The following is a 16,481-nucleotide window of genomic DNA, read 5'->3' as shown; positions in this document are numbered from 1 at the left end:
ATCATGTCTCTTGCCGCGTAGTACGTTACGGAATCTGTGACTTCTTTATATCTCCGTGAGGACTTGTAGTATGGCGTAACACATCTGAAATTGGGGTTTTTTTTGTTAGGCTTACAGGCTGCCTTTCAGCTGTCTCTTTACTAGTCATCATACTTTTCTCTGTGCTTTTTAAGCTGCTGATACAAATTTGCCGCCCAATGTAGTGACTTTCATTTGGCATGTTTTACATAGTTCCTCTTTCTGCTCAGTGTCGCCGAGCTTGAATCCAAAATATCACCGCGTAACAGAGGCTGCGGGATTTTCTTTGTCCACCTGTTCAGCCCCGTCAACCGGCTCGCTGGCGTCCATTTTTCACCTGCTACTCACGTGACCACACATGGCACACACTTCCCTGCCTAAACAGAGACTGATTGATCATCTCTTTATTATGGGCGTAGACAATGAGAATAATGAGATAATGAGACTGTACACACAGAGAGAATATGTTGTCAAGTTCACACACACGGATTAAATTCGCAGACTTTTGTGGTTATATAATTGCACAGGATGACATCGGAACTGTAATTAGACATTACACAATCTTTATATCTTATAAACTTGTACAAAGACAAGTGTAATTTCTTTCTGTTTTTTATTTGGTGTTGTATTTTTGAAATCTATTCTTTTGGATCACTGAATAATCATCTCACTGTAACTGTGCACTATACTGCATTGCCAAGCTGTAATTCTCCTCCATTTACTATATTCATTTAGCTTGCATCCCAACAACATAATTAACGTTCCATCAACATAAACACCCACCAAGCGTCTGCACAACATCCATTGAACCAGCCAATGGAGTGAGGCCATCGGTTGTCATACTGTTACCTATCACGCCATTGGATGATTTAGTCATCATGTTTGTGACAGCAGCTGGTGGGTGTGCGGACTGATATAGCAACAAGGACCACAACCATCGCCACAGAAAGTGAGTCACCAGTGGCATATGTGTATCTGTGTGTGTGTGTGTGTGTGTGTGTGTGTGTGTGTGTGTGTGTGTGTGTGTGTGTGTGTGTGTGTGTGTGTGTGTGTGTGTGTGTGTGTGTGTGTGCGTGTGTGTAAAAAGCTGTTGGTAAAAACACCATCTGATCAGCTATGATCTTTTTGCTCTGTTCTGTTTTGCACAACTTTATAATGTTCCTCCCCGTTCTGGCCACAGCACTACCACACACTTTTTACAGTTTGCACATGTTTCATTGCACCATATTACTGGTGCCTGGTTATCAGTAACACACCGAGTATTGACCTTTTCATCTGACTCTCAGCAAGAAAACACATACGTGGATTTCTGGGTATGTCAACTATCCTTTAAATGTATAATTTTATAATTTCACCCTCATTTAGTCAACCTATCTTGGGAATACAAACATTCAGTTTGCAAACCAGAACAATGTATAAATTCATACATTTTATTAGTCTTTAAAAGTTGCTTCAAAATATTGTCGATCTGCAAAAATCATTAATCTGCTTCCTTCCAATCCTCATTAGTCAGATTTTCAATGTAAACACACATGTTGGTTTAACAAACTATATTTACTGTACATCTGATCCCAGAGTGTGAGAACCAAATCACATGATTACAGTCCTAGAGCCAATCAATGTTTCCCACTGAATCTGAGACACCTCAATTTAGGGTCAGGCCTCCACCCTTTCAAATGTAGCTGAAACAATTAGTCGATTAGTCGAATTGGTCGATTGACAGGAAAGATATCAGCAACAGTCATAACTGATTCATCATTTAAGTTATTTCCCGAGCAAAAAGTCCTAAAATTCTCTGGTTTCAGCTTCTCAAGTGTGAGGATTTGCTTCTTCTTTCTCTCTTATGATGATGAAGTGGATTTGGATTGTCTGTGAGATAAACGTAATCAGAAGATGTCTCCTTGGGCTTAAGCGTGAGGTGTGAAGGGCACTTGTAAGTATTTTCTGACATTTTATAGATTAAATGAAGGACGATTTGGCAGATTGATCAATACTGAAAATAATTATTAGTTGCTGCGCTTCTTCCAAATGGCAGAAGACATTTTTGGATTGTAGGACAAACAAAAAAAGGGAGCATTAAGTTAACTAAAACACCTTACACACAGCAACAACACAACATTTACTCTAATTTGGATCAAGCTGGCAGAATTTCACCTGCTGGGACTGATTATTCTTGACACGTGGTGATGTCAGCTGTGAAGTAGCCATATCTCCAACCTGGATCATTGATCCCTGCTCGGCTACAGTGACATCACCTATCTTTACCAATTAACCTAGCTAATGAAGCAGGAGAAACACCGCTGTTAAGAGTTACATAAGACATCAGTTCCACTACACAAGACACACAGACCAGCATTGTTTTCTACTCTGCGAGGTCAACTATTAGGTGGACGCTCACATAGCAAAAACAATTACCTCCGGCGGGGGGTGGGCAGAGAAGCAAGCAGAGGAAAAGGGCTGTCTTTTAATTTGTGGTCAATTAGGTTGCTTTGAACAAAGAGGATTGTGGGCAGTGTGGTTTCCTGTGGGTACCTACTCCTGATAGACTGTAAAAAGAAAGGGGGGGGGGGCTATGTGTTTGAAGACAAAGATTTCGCCATCAGGAGACTTCACTTCTGTCTAAATGACTGCAGCTAAAACAAAGCTAACTGTGCATGGCCAAACTGTAACATACAGTAGTGTTAGACCTCCAGCTCAGCTAGCAGTGGTATCAGCTGGCTTAGCTATTACAACAGTTAACAGAGCAAAACATGTTGTTGACTATGGCATAGCATTAGTTCCACCGCATTAGACACAAAGACTATCACTGTGACAGCATCTCATTCACAAACACACACACACAAACACTCACAAACCCGCCCTCTTTTTTTTCCTTCACCTACAGAAATACACAGCATCCCCATTTCCAACACAATGGCGGGTTTCGTGTATGTACGGCACATGTGGCCAGCTCACTGGCATCGCACAGTAGACATTAGGTTAACTCAACCTTTTTTTTTAATGAAAAAATGCATAGCAGTGTCCCACTTCACAGCACAATGGAGCTAAGCACACACTCACACAGCAAGGATCATACACATTAACATCCTTTCCAGATATCATTCTCTGTTGTACTGAATACACACACACACATGCAATCACATACAGGGTATCATGTCTGTAACAGTGTCCCATTCAACATGACAATAGGTCTTCAGTTTGCACATACTTAATGTACATGATGACTCCATGAGCTGAGAATGCTACAGCTCAAGCACTTTTGCTCATGTTTATGCATCAGTGTGCATGCACATATACAATGTCCCATTTTATATCACAGTATGTCTACAGTTTCAAAACACAAACAGTTTGCTGTGCGGGATTTATTTTGTGGTGAGTGGTACCACTTTGCCTAAACCTCCCTACTCTGCTTCTATCCTTGAGGTACTGATTTCCTTCATTTTCCAGGGTGCCTGGACTCATTTCTCCAACTGTAGCTGTTATTCTTGCTGATACTAGTGTATGTACAGTAATAACGCTCCTTTGTGCCTTACACAAGGTGGGGAGCAGAATAATGATAGCAATCAAAACAGCAACCGTTTGACACTTGCTAAAAAATGAAAGTCAGGCACCTCACTCAACATTGTTTTGTGAAACCTTTCTATTTTGTATTAAAGCTACACTAACATCTAGTATGTTTTATATAAACAACGAGTGAAATGTGAAAGGTGTCGCTCATAGTGACAAACCCACAGAAATGTATCACCCACCTCTGCAGTTCCCACAGAGCGTGTTAAGGCTCGAATATACTCTGGAGTGGACGCATACTCGGACAGCTGCGGACACCACGTACTACTTATGTTTATACTACTTTCTGGAGTCAGCTTGGCGGTTGGTGCCCTGGTAGCGTAGTCGGATGTTTGCACAAAGGCTACGCGTACCCCCTCCCTCCAGCACTACAGAGCATTTTAGCGTCTCCCCAGCTCTACAGAGGGTGTCTGCATCTTTCAGCCTATTGTTTTGGTTTTAGGGTCCACAACTTTACTTTTTTTACTTCTTTACTTTTACATTTTGAAAACGTTCTGCTGTACGCTACCTGCACAGCACCAAACTGCAGACAGACAAAGTTCGAGGCTAGCTAGTGAACATGGCGGAGCATTTAGCAGCTAAAGAGCCAGAAAATTCCCTCAGAAGTTGGTGGAGACCAAAAACGGAGTTGGTAGGAGAGGTGAATGGTGGACTTCACTTCTTACACAGGCCAGAAACACAATTTCAAATTAACGCTAACGTCGCTAATGTTCTGAATAGAAGTAATTGTTTGCCAACATGTTTGCCATATCACTGTCACAAGGTCAATGTTGTGTTGTGTGTTCAACTTGTCATGCTGCCTCTAAGTAGCCTAAACAATCAAGCAGTAGTGCATTAAGTTTCTCTCCTATTTATTTGATGGATTTCTCTCTGTAAGGTTGTTGGACACTGAAGAAAAGCGTTTCAGATCCTAATAAAATCCATTGTATTTTAGCTGGAAATATCTTGACCTGACAGACGATCGCCTACATTTGGCCATTTTTGTTTGGGACACAAAAGGGCCGACCAACTTACAGGACTGAACTAATGAAATCACTTTGTGTTCCTACTCACACATCCTCACACATATGCACACACTCCCCCCCGCCCCCCATACTGTCTTGCCTGGCACCCGTTTCCATTGACACAGAGGATGATGGGAGAATGAGATACAAAGAGGGACAGACACAGGCAGAAGTTGACTCCCTCAGTTTATATCAGGTCTATTCCTCCTGCCCTCCGTCCATACACTTGTTCATATAAATCACACGTACCTAGCCCATACATCTATCCATTTGCTATCCAGCCATCCATCCCTCCTTTACCTCCACTGGCTCCATTTATCACTCCCAGCCTCCGTCTATCCATCAGTGCTCTATATGGACTCTTAGTTCCGCCTTAGAGCTCCCACCAACACTCATTCATCCATTCAATCTACCTATTTGTCAATCTGTCCCTCAAGCCAGATCCTACATTATATCATGACCTTTTACACACCTATTAACTTCTTTAAATGTGACCTTTCAGTCACCCATCCATCCATCTATCCACCTGCTGCATATCTAGTCGCCAAGGTATCTTTTCTTCCCTGTCATGAACTCTTGTCTTGAACTCTTGAACAAGATTTTTTTTTTAAAAACAACCTTTTGTTTCTCCTGATTGATCTACCCATTTAGCCATCCCTTCCAGGATCAATAGCAATCTTAACACTTACCAGCTGCATGCCACAGATGAAGGCCAAGGTACACCTGCCACTACAGCACCCCATGGTGTCCTCCTCCCTTCTCTCCAGTGATGCTCGTGGTGAAATAACTCTGGGTAAAACTCCCAAGTCTCCAGCTGGACCTTCAAAATCCAAAAGCCCCCGGAGGGCCGTCTGGCTGGCTGTCTGGCTGTCTGGCTGGCAGCCCAGGTAGAGGGCGCGCTCGCTGCTTGGGCCTCAGTGAACCAAGTGCACAGCCTGTACTCGCTGGGTCTCAGGGGAATAAAAGGCTACTACTTCATTCAGATGGAGGGGTTGCAGACAGGTAAACAGCCTGAAATGTGGTCCCCTGGATTTTCAACACACAGAAGGTCAGGGATCAAAAATGGAAGGTGGGCCTTTGGGTAATTCACATCCACAAATTGTTCTGTGTCCACAGAGGAAAGCCCCTTTCCAAGCCTCTGCCAGCTGAGCAGTTTAGTAGTCTGATAAGTCAGCTGGTGTGGTGCATTTTGATTGACTGACTGATCACAACACAGATTTAATTCAGATTTCTAATCATGTGGGTCACCTGAGGCAAATAAACGGACTTCAATTATTTCCACACAGGGTCCACTTCTCCAGGACCTTCAGCCTTTAAGTGGACTAGAAAGTCCAGCCAATCACATTGATTAGCCGCATCCTTGTCTAAGATGAATACACTGAATTAACACGCTACAGTAGCCACTTTAAACAACACTGAAGAAAAGACTAGAAAAGCGCTGAGAGGTGGTGAGATTTAGATGTATATATGATCCACATGAAATGTTTTTTTTAATTGATTAATCTCGAGTAAACGCTACTTGGATTGAAACAGCCTCATTTGTTTCAAGGTGGAGAAAACAAGTGCAAGTGGTCCCCTGCCTTCTTTCACAGACGAGCTCCTCTCCTGTGCTCTCCTCTCAGGGGAAGTAACGGGCATGTAGCGGCAACATCCTCCAGGGTTCATTCAAGCCAAAAACAAACAAAAACACCCACCGCCGTTGTAATCCAGTATCTTTGCTTTTTCTTCCCCTCCCTCTGTCTGAACTTGGTGTTTTATGCACTCATAAAAACGGAGAGTAAAATTGTTGCTAGGGTGCTGTGATGTGTCAACAGCCCCCTGGAAGGTGGTTTCGGCGTCTCTGTTGGGCTAACAAGTCCTCCTGCGGTTCATCTCCCCCATCAACCGTGCTCCCAGCTCCGTCAGCCGCTGGTCGGTCAATTCACTGCCCCCTCCGTTACAGCGAATACATCCCTACAACGTTAAAAAAGAGAGAGAGAAAAGCATGTCCACATTTCAGATGAACAGGGACAGGGTGAAATTTCAGGTCGTGGTAAGTCTCCAAAGGAAGGCGACATAAGCGGAATAACGGCTAAGTTTAGTTTGTCGTCTCGGGGTTGTCTTCAAGGAGTGAAAAGGGGAGACAATGGGGAACCGGGATGGACCAACGGACCGAGAGAGACAGCCGAGAGGAGCGTCTCTCGCCCGCCATCTGTCAAGTCAAACGCCGCGCAACAGCACAGCGGTTCCGGTTGCGATTTTCAAAATAAAAAAATAAAGGCGTGTGTTTTCTTAACCTGGATATAGTGCAGAATCAAACCAGCAGTGGTTTACGTTTTCTGTGTTGTTGCCACCACTGGGGGGTGTCAATGTCGAAAACTTTAATAATGGTTCAATAGCCTACTCTTGTTGTCCTAAAGTTTGGTTGCATTTTTAAAGAGGTGTTTATTGCCACACAGAACTCTGCATAAATGATCCCATTAGCTCCTTCGCTTTGACATAGCCTACATAATGTAAGCTAGCATTGTCATGTGTTAGCGCTCAATTTATTTGCTGATACTGTATCATACAGTATATGTAATTATTTTACTCCACCACCTTCACTTTGCTTCATCTGACCTTAGAGGTCTGCTGGGTTGCAAGTAAGCAAGACCTGATCTTGGATCCAATTTGGGCTAATTCCAATAAACTTTATTTCATCTTAATTGGTCTGGACAGGGTCTATATTTGTCAGTATGTCTGATAGACGTACCCAAGGATTCAAACACACTTGCTGCCACTTCTGATCATAGTCATCGCAATAGAACATTGGGGTTTTGGGTCCAGGGAAAATGTTCCTGTGTTGTGTACTCTTTTGGACCACAGCTGGTTGTTCATTGGTGGTGGTGTCCTCTATTTCTGTTATCTCAAGTCAACCCTATTTGGACCAGGTCTTATTGTCCTCCGGTTCCTTTAGGATCAGGTTTCTTTTTTGAAAATGAACTCGGGCACCTCAGGCTCAAGCGTCTTTCATTGAATCTGTTGTAAACTTTCATATTTAAACAAGCAAGCTTTTTAATGTGTTCTTAATGTCTCATGTACTGGAAGGGGTGAAAGGGTTTCACGGTCTATAATTAGGGCTGGGAAATAAAACTAAGGATAATTATCACAATATCATTTTCCTCAATAACTGTAACAAATGTTATATACAAATATATATAATAAATGTTTGATTGAATTAGTTTGAATCATGAACAAATTAGAACTTACTTTTTACGTATTTATTTTGTTGAGGAAAAGGGACTGAAAAAAGATTTACTATAATAGTTTTGAATGTTCTGCCTCAGACTTGTGAAGTGATCCATTGTTTGGCATCAAGTTTTTGTCACGTTCTGACCATACAGAAAACTTTAACCACACGATTAACAATCTGGTTTCTTCAATTTTCACTCAGGAGCAAAAATCAGCCTTTAAATTTGAAAGAAATATTGATTTGACATTTATTGTGATAATTATTGATATTGAATGGTATGATTTTTTGTGATAACATTTTTGGTCATATTGCCCTGCCCTAACTATAATGCATTTACATTTTTTACTCAGGCATCATTGTAGTCTAATTGTTAGCTGTCTGTTCTTGTTGTATATATGACTCTTGCTGTTCTCTCATTCATTCATGAAAAAATGTTTGTATTGTGTTTATAACTAACTACGTCCGTCTGGTTCATTTGACTGGACATTAGCAAGGTCTAAAGAATCAATGGCAGTCCAATTAATCCTTAAAAAAATGGGGGTCTGGTGTTATTGTTATGTTGAGTCATGGCTTGCTATTGTTTCAAACACTGTTTATTCTATTCAACGTGTGGCATTAAATTACAACATGGGTTACACTGTGATTGGATTGATTGCTGCCTTTGCATCTCTTTCATCCAACAAAGTGGCTAGTGCATCTCAGTGTCCTAGTTTTTCAATTATTGTTATGGTGAACAATCTTGAGCTAAAAAAAAAAAAACTTCTCATCCTCCTTTACGGGGTTTTTTCAGCTAATTTGCCGAAGATAGCAGAACAGCACAAACGTCCTGCTCTTTCAGCGAGGGCTACGTGAGAAACATTGTCAGGCTAAGCCAATTAAAGGCCGAATAGGGTTTCACAAATCTGCAGCCAGACAGCTCTTAATGTTCACTATGTGCAAGTTGTGTGGGGCCCCACAAATTATACAAGGGCCCCGCCTCTGTCCTGCTATAGTTAGCTAGGCAGCACATCTCTTGGTCTCTCTGTGTCTCATTTGCCAGCCTATTTATTATTTTTGATAACCACAAATGGGCAACTGTGTTTGTAAACTGTAACCTTGGAAAAGATAACCATGTTGTGTGTAAACATGCATTCATATGCACGTGCATGAAATAAAACTGGTGCTTTGGGTGCCAGTCCAGACAGTATAGCCGGCCCTTTTGCAGAATTTTGCCTAGAGCCAGGTTATAACCTGTTCAGATGAAAATGAGCTTATTAGCTAACTCCAGCACATTTACATTGATGTGTAAACTGGAATGTTAATTAATGTGCATTGTACCTGGTAAATAAATAGAAACATACAGGTTCAGGTGAGAGAGTTAGGTCAAATTGACCTGACTGCATTATTATTATTAATTTATTATTAGTTCTTTGTTTGGTTGTTACATTTGCCTTTTAGATGACAGCACAAATACGGAGAGAGGAGGACATAGAGTGGGAGAAGTAGAGAGAGCAGGATGGAGTCGACACAGAGAGAGAGGGAACAAGAAGCAGGTAGTCAAGACCACATAGCAATAATGCCAAGTCAGCTACTGTTTTGCCCACATTCATTGCAGTGGACTCCACAGTGATTCCACATTGCTATGTCATTAATACTCTATGGCCCTACACTTTGGCAAGGCACTATAAGCAAATCTCATTGTCATTAGTGATTGAGCCCCCCTAAAGGTCGGATCCTAGAATCACCCTGGGTTCAAGTCAGGTTCTCTGCTGTGGTTAAAAATGTTAGACCTGTGAATACTTTGCTGCAAGTCTAATCCAAAACTGCCCAAACTGGTCTGGCCCACATGCACTTGACTTGTGCACATGTTTGCAGTAGATTGTGCTTGCACCTAGTTAGAAATCATAGCCCTTTAGGTTTTATAGGGGATACTGAAACTCAGTGCACCCCAGTAAGACAATTTTTTATTTGTGGAATATTTTCACCAGATTTTATCCATAAAATTTACTTTAAAAAGAGAAATATATACAATATGAACTAAACATTCAGTAGCCTTAGTGACAAAACAGATGAGGCTATGCTGAAAGGTTGTAGCCCAGTTTTCTTTTTTTTTTGTCATATTGGTGCCAGGTATCTAATGATGGTATTCAAGCATACATTGGGCTTGCTCTGCATCTATTTCTGTCTGCTCTGCTTTATCAATGTTAATTGCAGCCTGGATATTTTAGAGTGGAAATTTAGGCTACTGGTTAAGCAGGCACCAGGAGACAGGCGGCACCACAGCAGGCTTTTTTTTCACTCCCGTTTTGAAACGGATTTCAGAATATTTACTTCTTTGGACTATGTTATTTTGAAGGCCAAAAGATCTTACTTCCGCCCCTGTTGTAGCTGCCTCTGGCCGACTTGATGAGGCTGATGTTCCGCTCGGCAGGGGAGCGGCTGGGCTCTTTTCATTCATGGAGACGCACAAACATAGAGAGAGAGAGAGATGTAGCTTTGGTCGGAGTGCAGCTGCTCAAGAACATGGTCTTCAACCATTATTCTGAACAAGACTCTGTCTCTTTCTCTCTTCCCCTCTCTCTCTCAGTGGGAAGTCCTCTCTGAGTTGTCAAGATAATCATTTTATCCTTATTTCTCATTCACTTAATTGAAGGCTGAAGGGTTTACTAATAACCTGCTATTAAGGCTGATTTTATTTTTTAAAGGGACTGAGTGTTTAAAAATGTCATGTAGTGTATTAAAATTGCGTACAACTATCCATTCATTACTGGAAAGAGCCTTGGGTTAACAATTCAGCCTTTGATTGCCTCATTTGTGAATGACATTTAATTTAACTCTCTAGCTCTGTGCTGCTCCCACAGTGGCTGGAGTTCACCGAAGGCATCACGGCTGCAGCCCATAGCCAAATAAAGCAACAAAATGCCCCTAAAAACAAGCAGTTTCCCATCAAATTAAAGGTGGTGAAACTGTGTGTATGTGTGTGTGTATACGTGTGTGTGTGGTGGGGTCACTTGTGCCACGCCTATAAAATGGCCAGCAGTTTAAACAGACACAGGGGTGTAGAGGCTATCACTGCTTTAGCTATACAACATAATGGTCTGCTTTCCCCTCACCATCAATCTCTGTCACAGTCTACCCCTCCCACACACACCCAGGAAAACAACGTGCACATTCACATACACACAAATAAATGCGCAGACACACACACATTTGAACCACACGCAGTGCGAAAGGAGTTTAATTATGCCACTAATCTTGAGTGACAGTGACATGTAGAATGGCTGATTCCCCCGGGGCCATGTGTCAAAGCATCCACCCATTCATCCATCCACCCCTTCTCCTATTTATCATCTTACCCACTTAGTCATCCATCCTCCTGCACAAAATTCCACTCAACTTATCTCTTTCTATCTTCCACATACCTATACCTCTCTTTTTGTAACATTTCCTGCTCCTCTTCTTTCTTTCTCTCCCCTTCTGTGTAGTATTCAGCCTCTCTAATTTTCTCTTTGTCACACATCATCTGCTCTCCCACAAAGGTTACTGACCAGGCCTTTTGGGCCTTGTGCTCAGGGGTGAAAACTCACCTGAGGGTGTTTACAGACTCCCAAATGTGAATATGTTCTGTTAAGTTAATATCTTTGTGTTTCAGACTGTTGGTTGGACAAAACACGACATTTTAAGATGTCACTTTGGGCTCTTTGGGATCCTGTAATAAGCATGTTTCACAAGTTTCTGACATTTTAAAGCCCAAGTGATTAATTGTTTGATCAAGAAAATGATCTGCAGATCATAAACTATAAATAAAAAAATGGTTAGTTGCAGCCCTAGACATAATTAAACAACAACAGTATGAGTGACTTGAGTACAGTTCATTATCGTTTCTATTTAAATATATTTATACATTTTCATTTTAATCTAAAGTTGTTTAATTAGTTGATAAATAAACCCTTGTCATGACCATGTTATGATTTGTTATATCGTGTGTATTAATGGATGTTAGCTGCTGTAGTAGTGGTGAATCAACTCACAAATGAAAAAGAAACAAGATTAAAAAGTTCCTTTTTGGGTTGACTTGACAAAAACACCTGACCTACAAGGTCCATCAGTAGCTGTTCTGGAGCTTTTAATTATATCACATGGTTTTCCTCAGCAGATGGATATGTCCAGTTGTCATGTTCAAAGTTCATTCATTCCTCGTCCATGTTGGCTTAAAAGTTTTAAATGTGAAAGAGCCAGCACTTTTTTTAAATAGATGAAAAACAGCAGTAATTTGTGCAATTTTAAAAAAGGAAAATATACAGAAAAGACATATTTTGTGCAGTCATTGAACTGTGTGCTTACCGATCAGTTTCAGCTTTATAGGTTTAATTAAGCAGTATTGGTTATAGTTTGTGAAGGGGGCCTCAAGGATCCTGTGCCCATCTGGGGGCCGCCATCCACCCAGTAGTAATTTTGAATTCAGTTGAAAATACAGATTGAATTGGAGAGACAGTGAAAAGACATAGAAGTTAATGAGAAAAACAGTACAGAGGACAGGAGGGAAGGAAAGACAAACAAACACTTGAGTGAAATGGGGACAAAGTGGCAGAAATGAAAGACAGCACACTGTATTGTTGTCAATATAACTGCTGATTTAGGTTATTGTTATTCCTTGTTATTAGCTGTTGTTGCAGTCTTTAACCTTATTTGAATGTCTGTACTGCTTTGCCAGCATATGCTACTTTCCTGTCACTAAAGATTATTTGAATTTGATTTTGACACCGAGACAAAGTGACAAGAGAGGGAGAGAGAGAGAGAGAGAGAGAGAGAGAGAGAGAGAAAGATAGGCTACACCTTTCAGATACTGAGATAGTACATGTTTATTACTTTATCTGTCTGAACCAGATGTCACCAGATGCCTGCTGCTGCCAGCCCATCTCAGCCCACACACACATACACACACATATATACACAAGGGAAACACACAGACCTTCTGTCACCCTGACATGCCATACCTCCTACACCTTGTCCAATCTGAAAACAATCCAACTGCAGACCCAGGTAGGTGAAAATAGCCTATATGAATCTCAGTTACAGTGACTGAACCTCTGAAGACTGATATCCACTGTTTACGCCAGATAAAATTGAGGACGGACAGAATTTAGATACAATTTGACATGGAGAAAGAGGAAGAGCGAGGAAAACAGACAGAAAGAGATGGAGGGAAAAGCAAAATGTCAGAAAGAAAACAGAGGGGTAAGGAGAGAAAGTGAGACACAAGAGGATAATGCGCTGGTGAGAAAAGGGTAACCTCCATGTTGATGGGTTTTGATGTAAAAACAGATAAAGAAGAAAAATAGAAATATACAGATCCTAGTAACAAAAAGTAAATAATGAGTTATATTAAAGTGACGAAGGAGGACAACTGCAGTAAACAGACCAAAAGAAAATACAGTACACTGACAGGTTGTCACACACATTTTGTGTTAAAAGGGTTTTGCGTCAGTGTGGAGATTCTCAGTATATTGGCTAAAACAGACTCAAATATTATTAAAGTATATGTGAGATGACTTTTGTTGAAAATGTCCTTAAAATGCAACAACTGATTTTCTAGCCACTTATTTACACATTCAGCAAGCACAGAGCAACATTAGTATTCATATGGAGTTGAGTTTCTGGCCGCCTACCAGATTTACAGAATCTCACAAAAGTGAGTACCCCCCTCACATTTGTGTAAACAAACTAATAACCCCCGGTGTCATGTGACTCATTAGTGTTACAAGGTCTCAGGTGTGAATGGGGAGAAGGTGTGTTGAACGTGGTGTTATCGCTCTCACACTCCCTCATACTGGTCGCTGGAAGTTCAACAAGGCACCTCATGGCAAAGAACTCTCTGAGGATCTGAAAAAAAAAGAATGGTTTACATAAAGACGGCCTAGGCTATAAGAAGATTGCCAAAACCCTGAAACTGCACGTTGGCCAAGACCATACAGCGGTTCAACAGGACAGGTTCCACTCAGAACAAGCCTCGCCATGGTCGACCAAAGAAGTTGAGTGCACGTGCTCAGCGTCATATCCAGAGGTTGTCTTTGAGAAATACACGTATGAGTGCTGCCAGCATTGCTGGAGAGGTTAGAAGGGGTGGGGGGGTCAGCCTGTCAATGCTCAGACCATACGCTGCACACTGCATCAAATTGGTCTGCATGGCTGTCGTCCCAGAAGAAAGCCTCTTCTAAAAATGACACACAAGAAAGCACGCAAACAGTTTGCTGAAGAATCTGAGTTTAGTGGATGTAGGATTACTGGAACCATGTCCTGTGGTCTGATGTGACCAAGATAAACTTATTTAGTTCAGATGGTATCAAGCATGTGTGGCGGCAACCAGGTGAGGAGTACAAAGTGTGTCTTGCCTGCAGTCAAGCATGGTGGTGGGGCTACAAGAATGCTGCCGGCACTGGGGAGCTACAGTTCACTGGGGAAACCATGCCAACATGTACTGTGACATACTAAAGTAGAGCTTCAGACCCCAAACACAAGACGACCACTGCCTTGCTAAAGGAGCTGAGGGTAAAGGTGACTGACTGGCCAAGCATGTCTCCAGACCTAAACCCTATTGAGCATCTGTGGGTCATCCTCAAACAGAAGGTGGAGGAGCACAAGGTCTCTGACATCAACCAGCTCTGTGATATCATCATGGAGGAGTGGAAGAGGACTCCAGTGGCAACCTGTGAAGCTCTGGTGAACTTCATGCCCAAGAGTGTTAAAGGCAGAGCTGGAAAATGATGGTGGCCGTACAAAATATTGACACTTTGGGCCCAATTTGGACATTTTCACTTAGGGGTTTATTCACTTTTGTTGCCAGCGGTTTAGACATTAATGGCTGTGTGATGTGTTATTTTGAGGGGACAACAAATTTACATTGTTATACAAGCTGTGCACTCACTACTTTACATTGTAAAATTGTAGCAAGTGTCATTTCTTCAATGTTGTCATGTGAAAAGATATAATCAAATATTAACAAAAATGTGAGGGTTGTACTCACTTTTGTAAGATACTGTAAGTCTTTTAGCTCTATATTTTGGGCCCGACTGAGTGCCCCTTAGCTGCTAAATGCTTCACAATAAGTTGGTGGCTAACTCCACTAGCTACCCGCTAACTTTGGCTGTTGGTTGGTACTGGGCAGGTAGTGCGCTGTGGGTTTATCAAAGCTTTTAGCTGAAAGCAACTGTTTTTTGTATAGCTAAAAATGATACTGATGAGAGCTGTGATACTGAACTAAAGCAAAGTGCACTGGAAAACCAAAACAATAAACTAAGTGAGGCTAAAATATTTTCTTAGCTGAGGATAACTGCAGAGTTGGGTGATCATTTTCTGTGGCTTCATCACTTAGAGCGACCACTTTTATTAAAGAGATGTGAATTAAAGCAGCTTTAAGTAAAAACACAAAGGTAGCTCTTTTACAGGCTGAAGAGCCAAAGGTGCATACTGTGACCACTTCAATACACCAACCATTCCCTCTCCAATTCACTGATGCCTTCCAGAGTGGAAAACCTTTTCTTCATAAGAAAGACATTGCCTATCGCATTTAAGTAAAAGTTCCTGCTGACTGGCTGATTGTGTCATAGCAGCATGACTGTAGGCTACTCTGTAACTCCTGGCCTTTCATAAGCATCAACTTAGAACATGCTCAAAAAGTACATTGAATCGGCTTCTCAATTACAGGTACAAGACGGCTTGCCTCTGGCTTTCCTCTCCTGAAAGATTTATATTCTTTTTCATAGCTTTCACCCACTTGCACCCTTAAGCAAAAGTGGGTAGTCACAAGGAAATCACAGAAAAATGGTAATTTGTTTACATGCATACTAAACAGTTAAAATCATCTTTGGGATACACTGCCACCTGTCATACGTGTTTGGAATTACAGCTTATCCAGCTTAAAGGTATAATTATTTTTTTAAATGTATAATTCAACATTATTCTCTTTCTTGCAGAGGGTTTGAAAAGAAACTTGATCCTACTCTTATGGTTGAACCAGGGTACGGATTTCACGGGGGGTCATGAAGACCATGGCTGCCCTGTCCCATCAAAAAATTAGGTGCCCAGCGGCCACAGTGGCCTGCACTGCCCCAGCTGATTTCGTGGTTTTCTTCTCTTCCTCTCCTGTCACGATGTGGTTTTTAGACACCAGTCTTTTGTAGAGATTTAGAATTTTTATTGGCCAACATCAAGTGCACATAACCACTGGTAGGTTCGATTTAGAGTTATTAATGGAGATAGTTTGACACGGAAATAATTTGACACAAATCTCTGTGTCAGTGCCACAAAGCTGTGACTGAGAGGAGAAGAAAGATTGATAAATTAGCGAATAAGATGAGAGACCACATTCGGACTGGCTGCTTTAGCGGCCCACACAAGAGCGAGAGAGATGCATCCGTAAGACAAGCATGGCTTGACAGGCTATTTGGCCAATTCAGGTGCCTTTTGCTGAAACAACTTCAACTTTTCATGAAGTTGATGCACTCGTCAATTTCAAGTGAAAGAGCTCATGTGGACGAGCTAAATAGAGGGTTGTGAAAGTGTCGAAGTGATGTAAAACGTTTCTTTGATCATGGAGTAATGTTCAGTTTTTCTGCATTGAAGTGTCTGAGCTACACTGCAGACTGGAGTCTCTGTGAACAGATTATATACACTCATCTCCTCTATGAAACATCTGTATCCTC

The 16,481-nt window shown here is 41.6% G+C and overlaps 1 protein-coding gene across 3 annotated transcripts in view; it reads right to left on the bottom strand.

The window, feature by feature from the left end:
* Positions 1 to 7,430, bottom strand: part of nkain2 (sodium/potassium transporting ATPase interacting 2) — a 104,575-nt gene extending 97,145 nt beyond the window's left edge. Inside the window, exon 1 of one of the 3 annotated variants that reach the window (XM_038726259.1) lies at positions 5,279 to 7,430. In XM_038726259.1, the coding sequence (XP_038582187.1) occupies positions 5,279 to 5,332 (54 nt within the window). In that variant the 5' untranslated portion in view covers positions 5,333 to 7,430. The remainder of the gene's footprint in view (positions 1 to 5,278) is intronic. The other 2 variants (XM_038726258.1, XM_038726260.1) reach the window with 2 other exon arrangements.
* Between the last annotated feature and the right edge of the window lie 9,051 nt (positions 7,431 to 16,481).

Source organism: Micropterus salmoides, unplaced genomic scaffold (assembly GCF_014851395.1).
Source record: "Micropterus salmoides isolate LMB-PRFRI ecotype aquatic unplaced genomic scaffold, ASM1485139v1 Ms_hic_scaffold_18, whole genome shotgun sequence".
NCBI classification, from domain to species: Eukaryota; Metazoa; Chordata; class Actinopteri; order Centrarchiformes; family Centrarchidae; genus Micropterus; species Micropterus salmoides.
The sequence above is the reverse complement of the archived record's forward strand: the minus strand, read 5'-3'. Positions and strand labels throughout refer to the sequence as shown.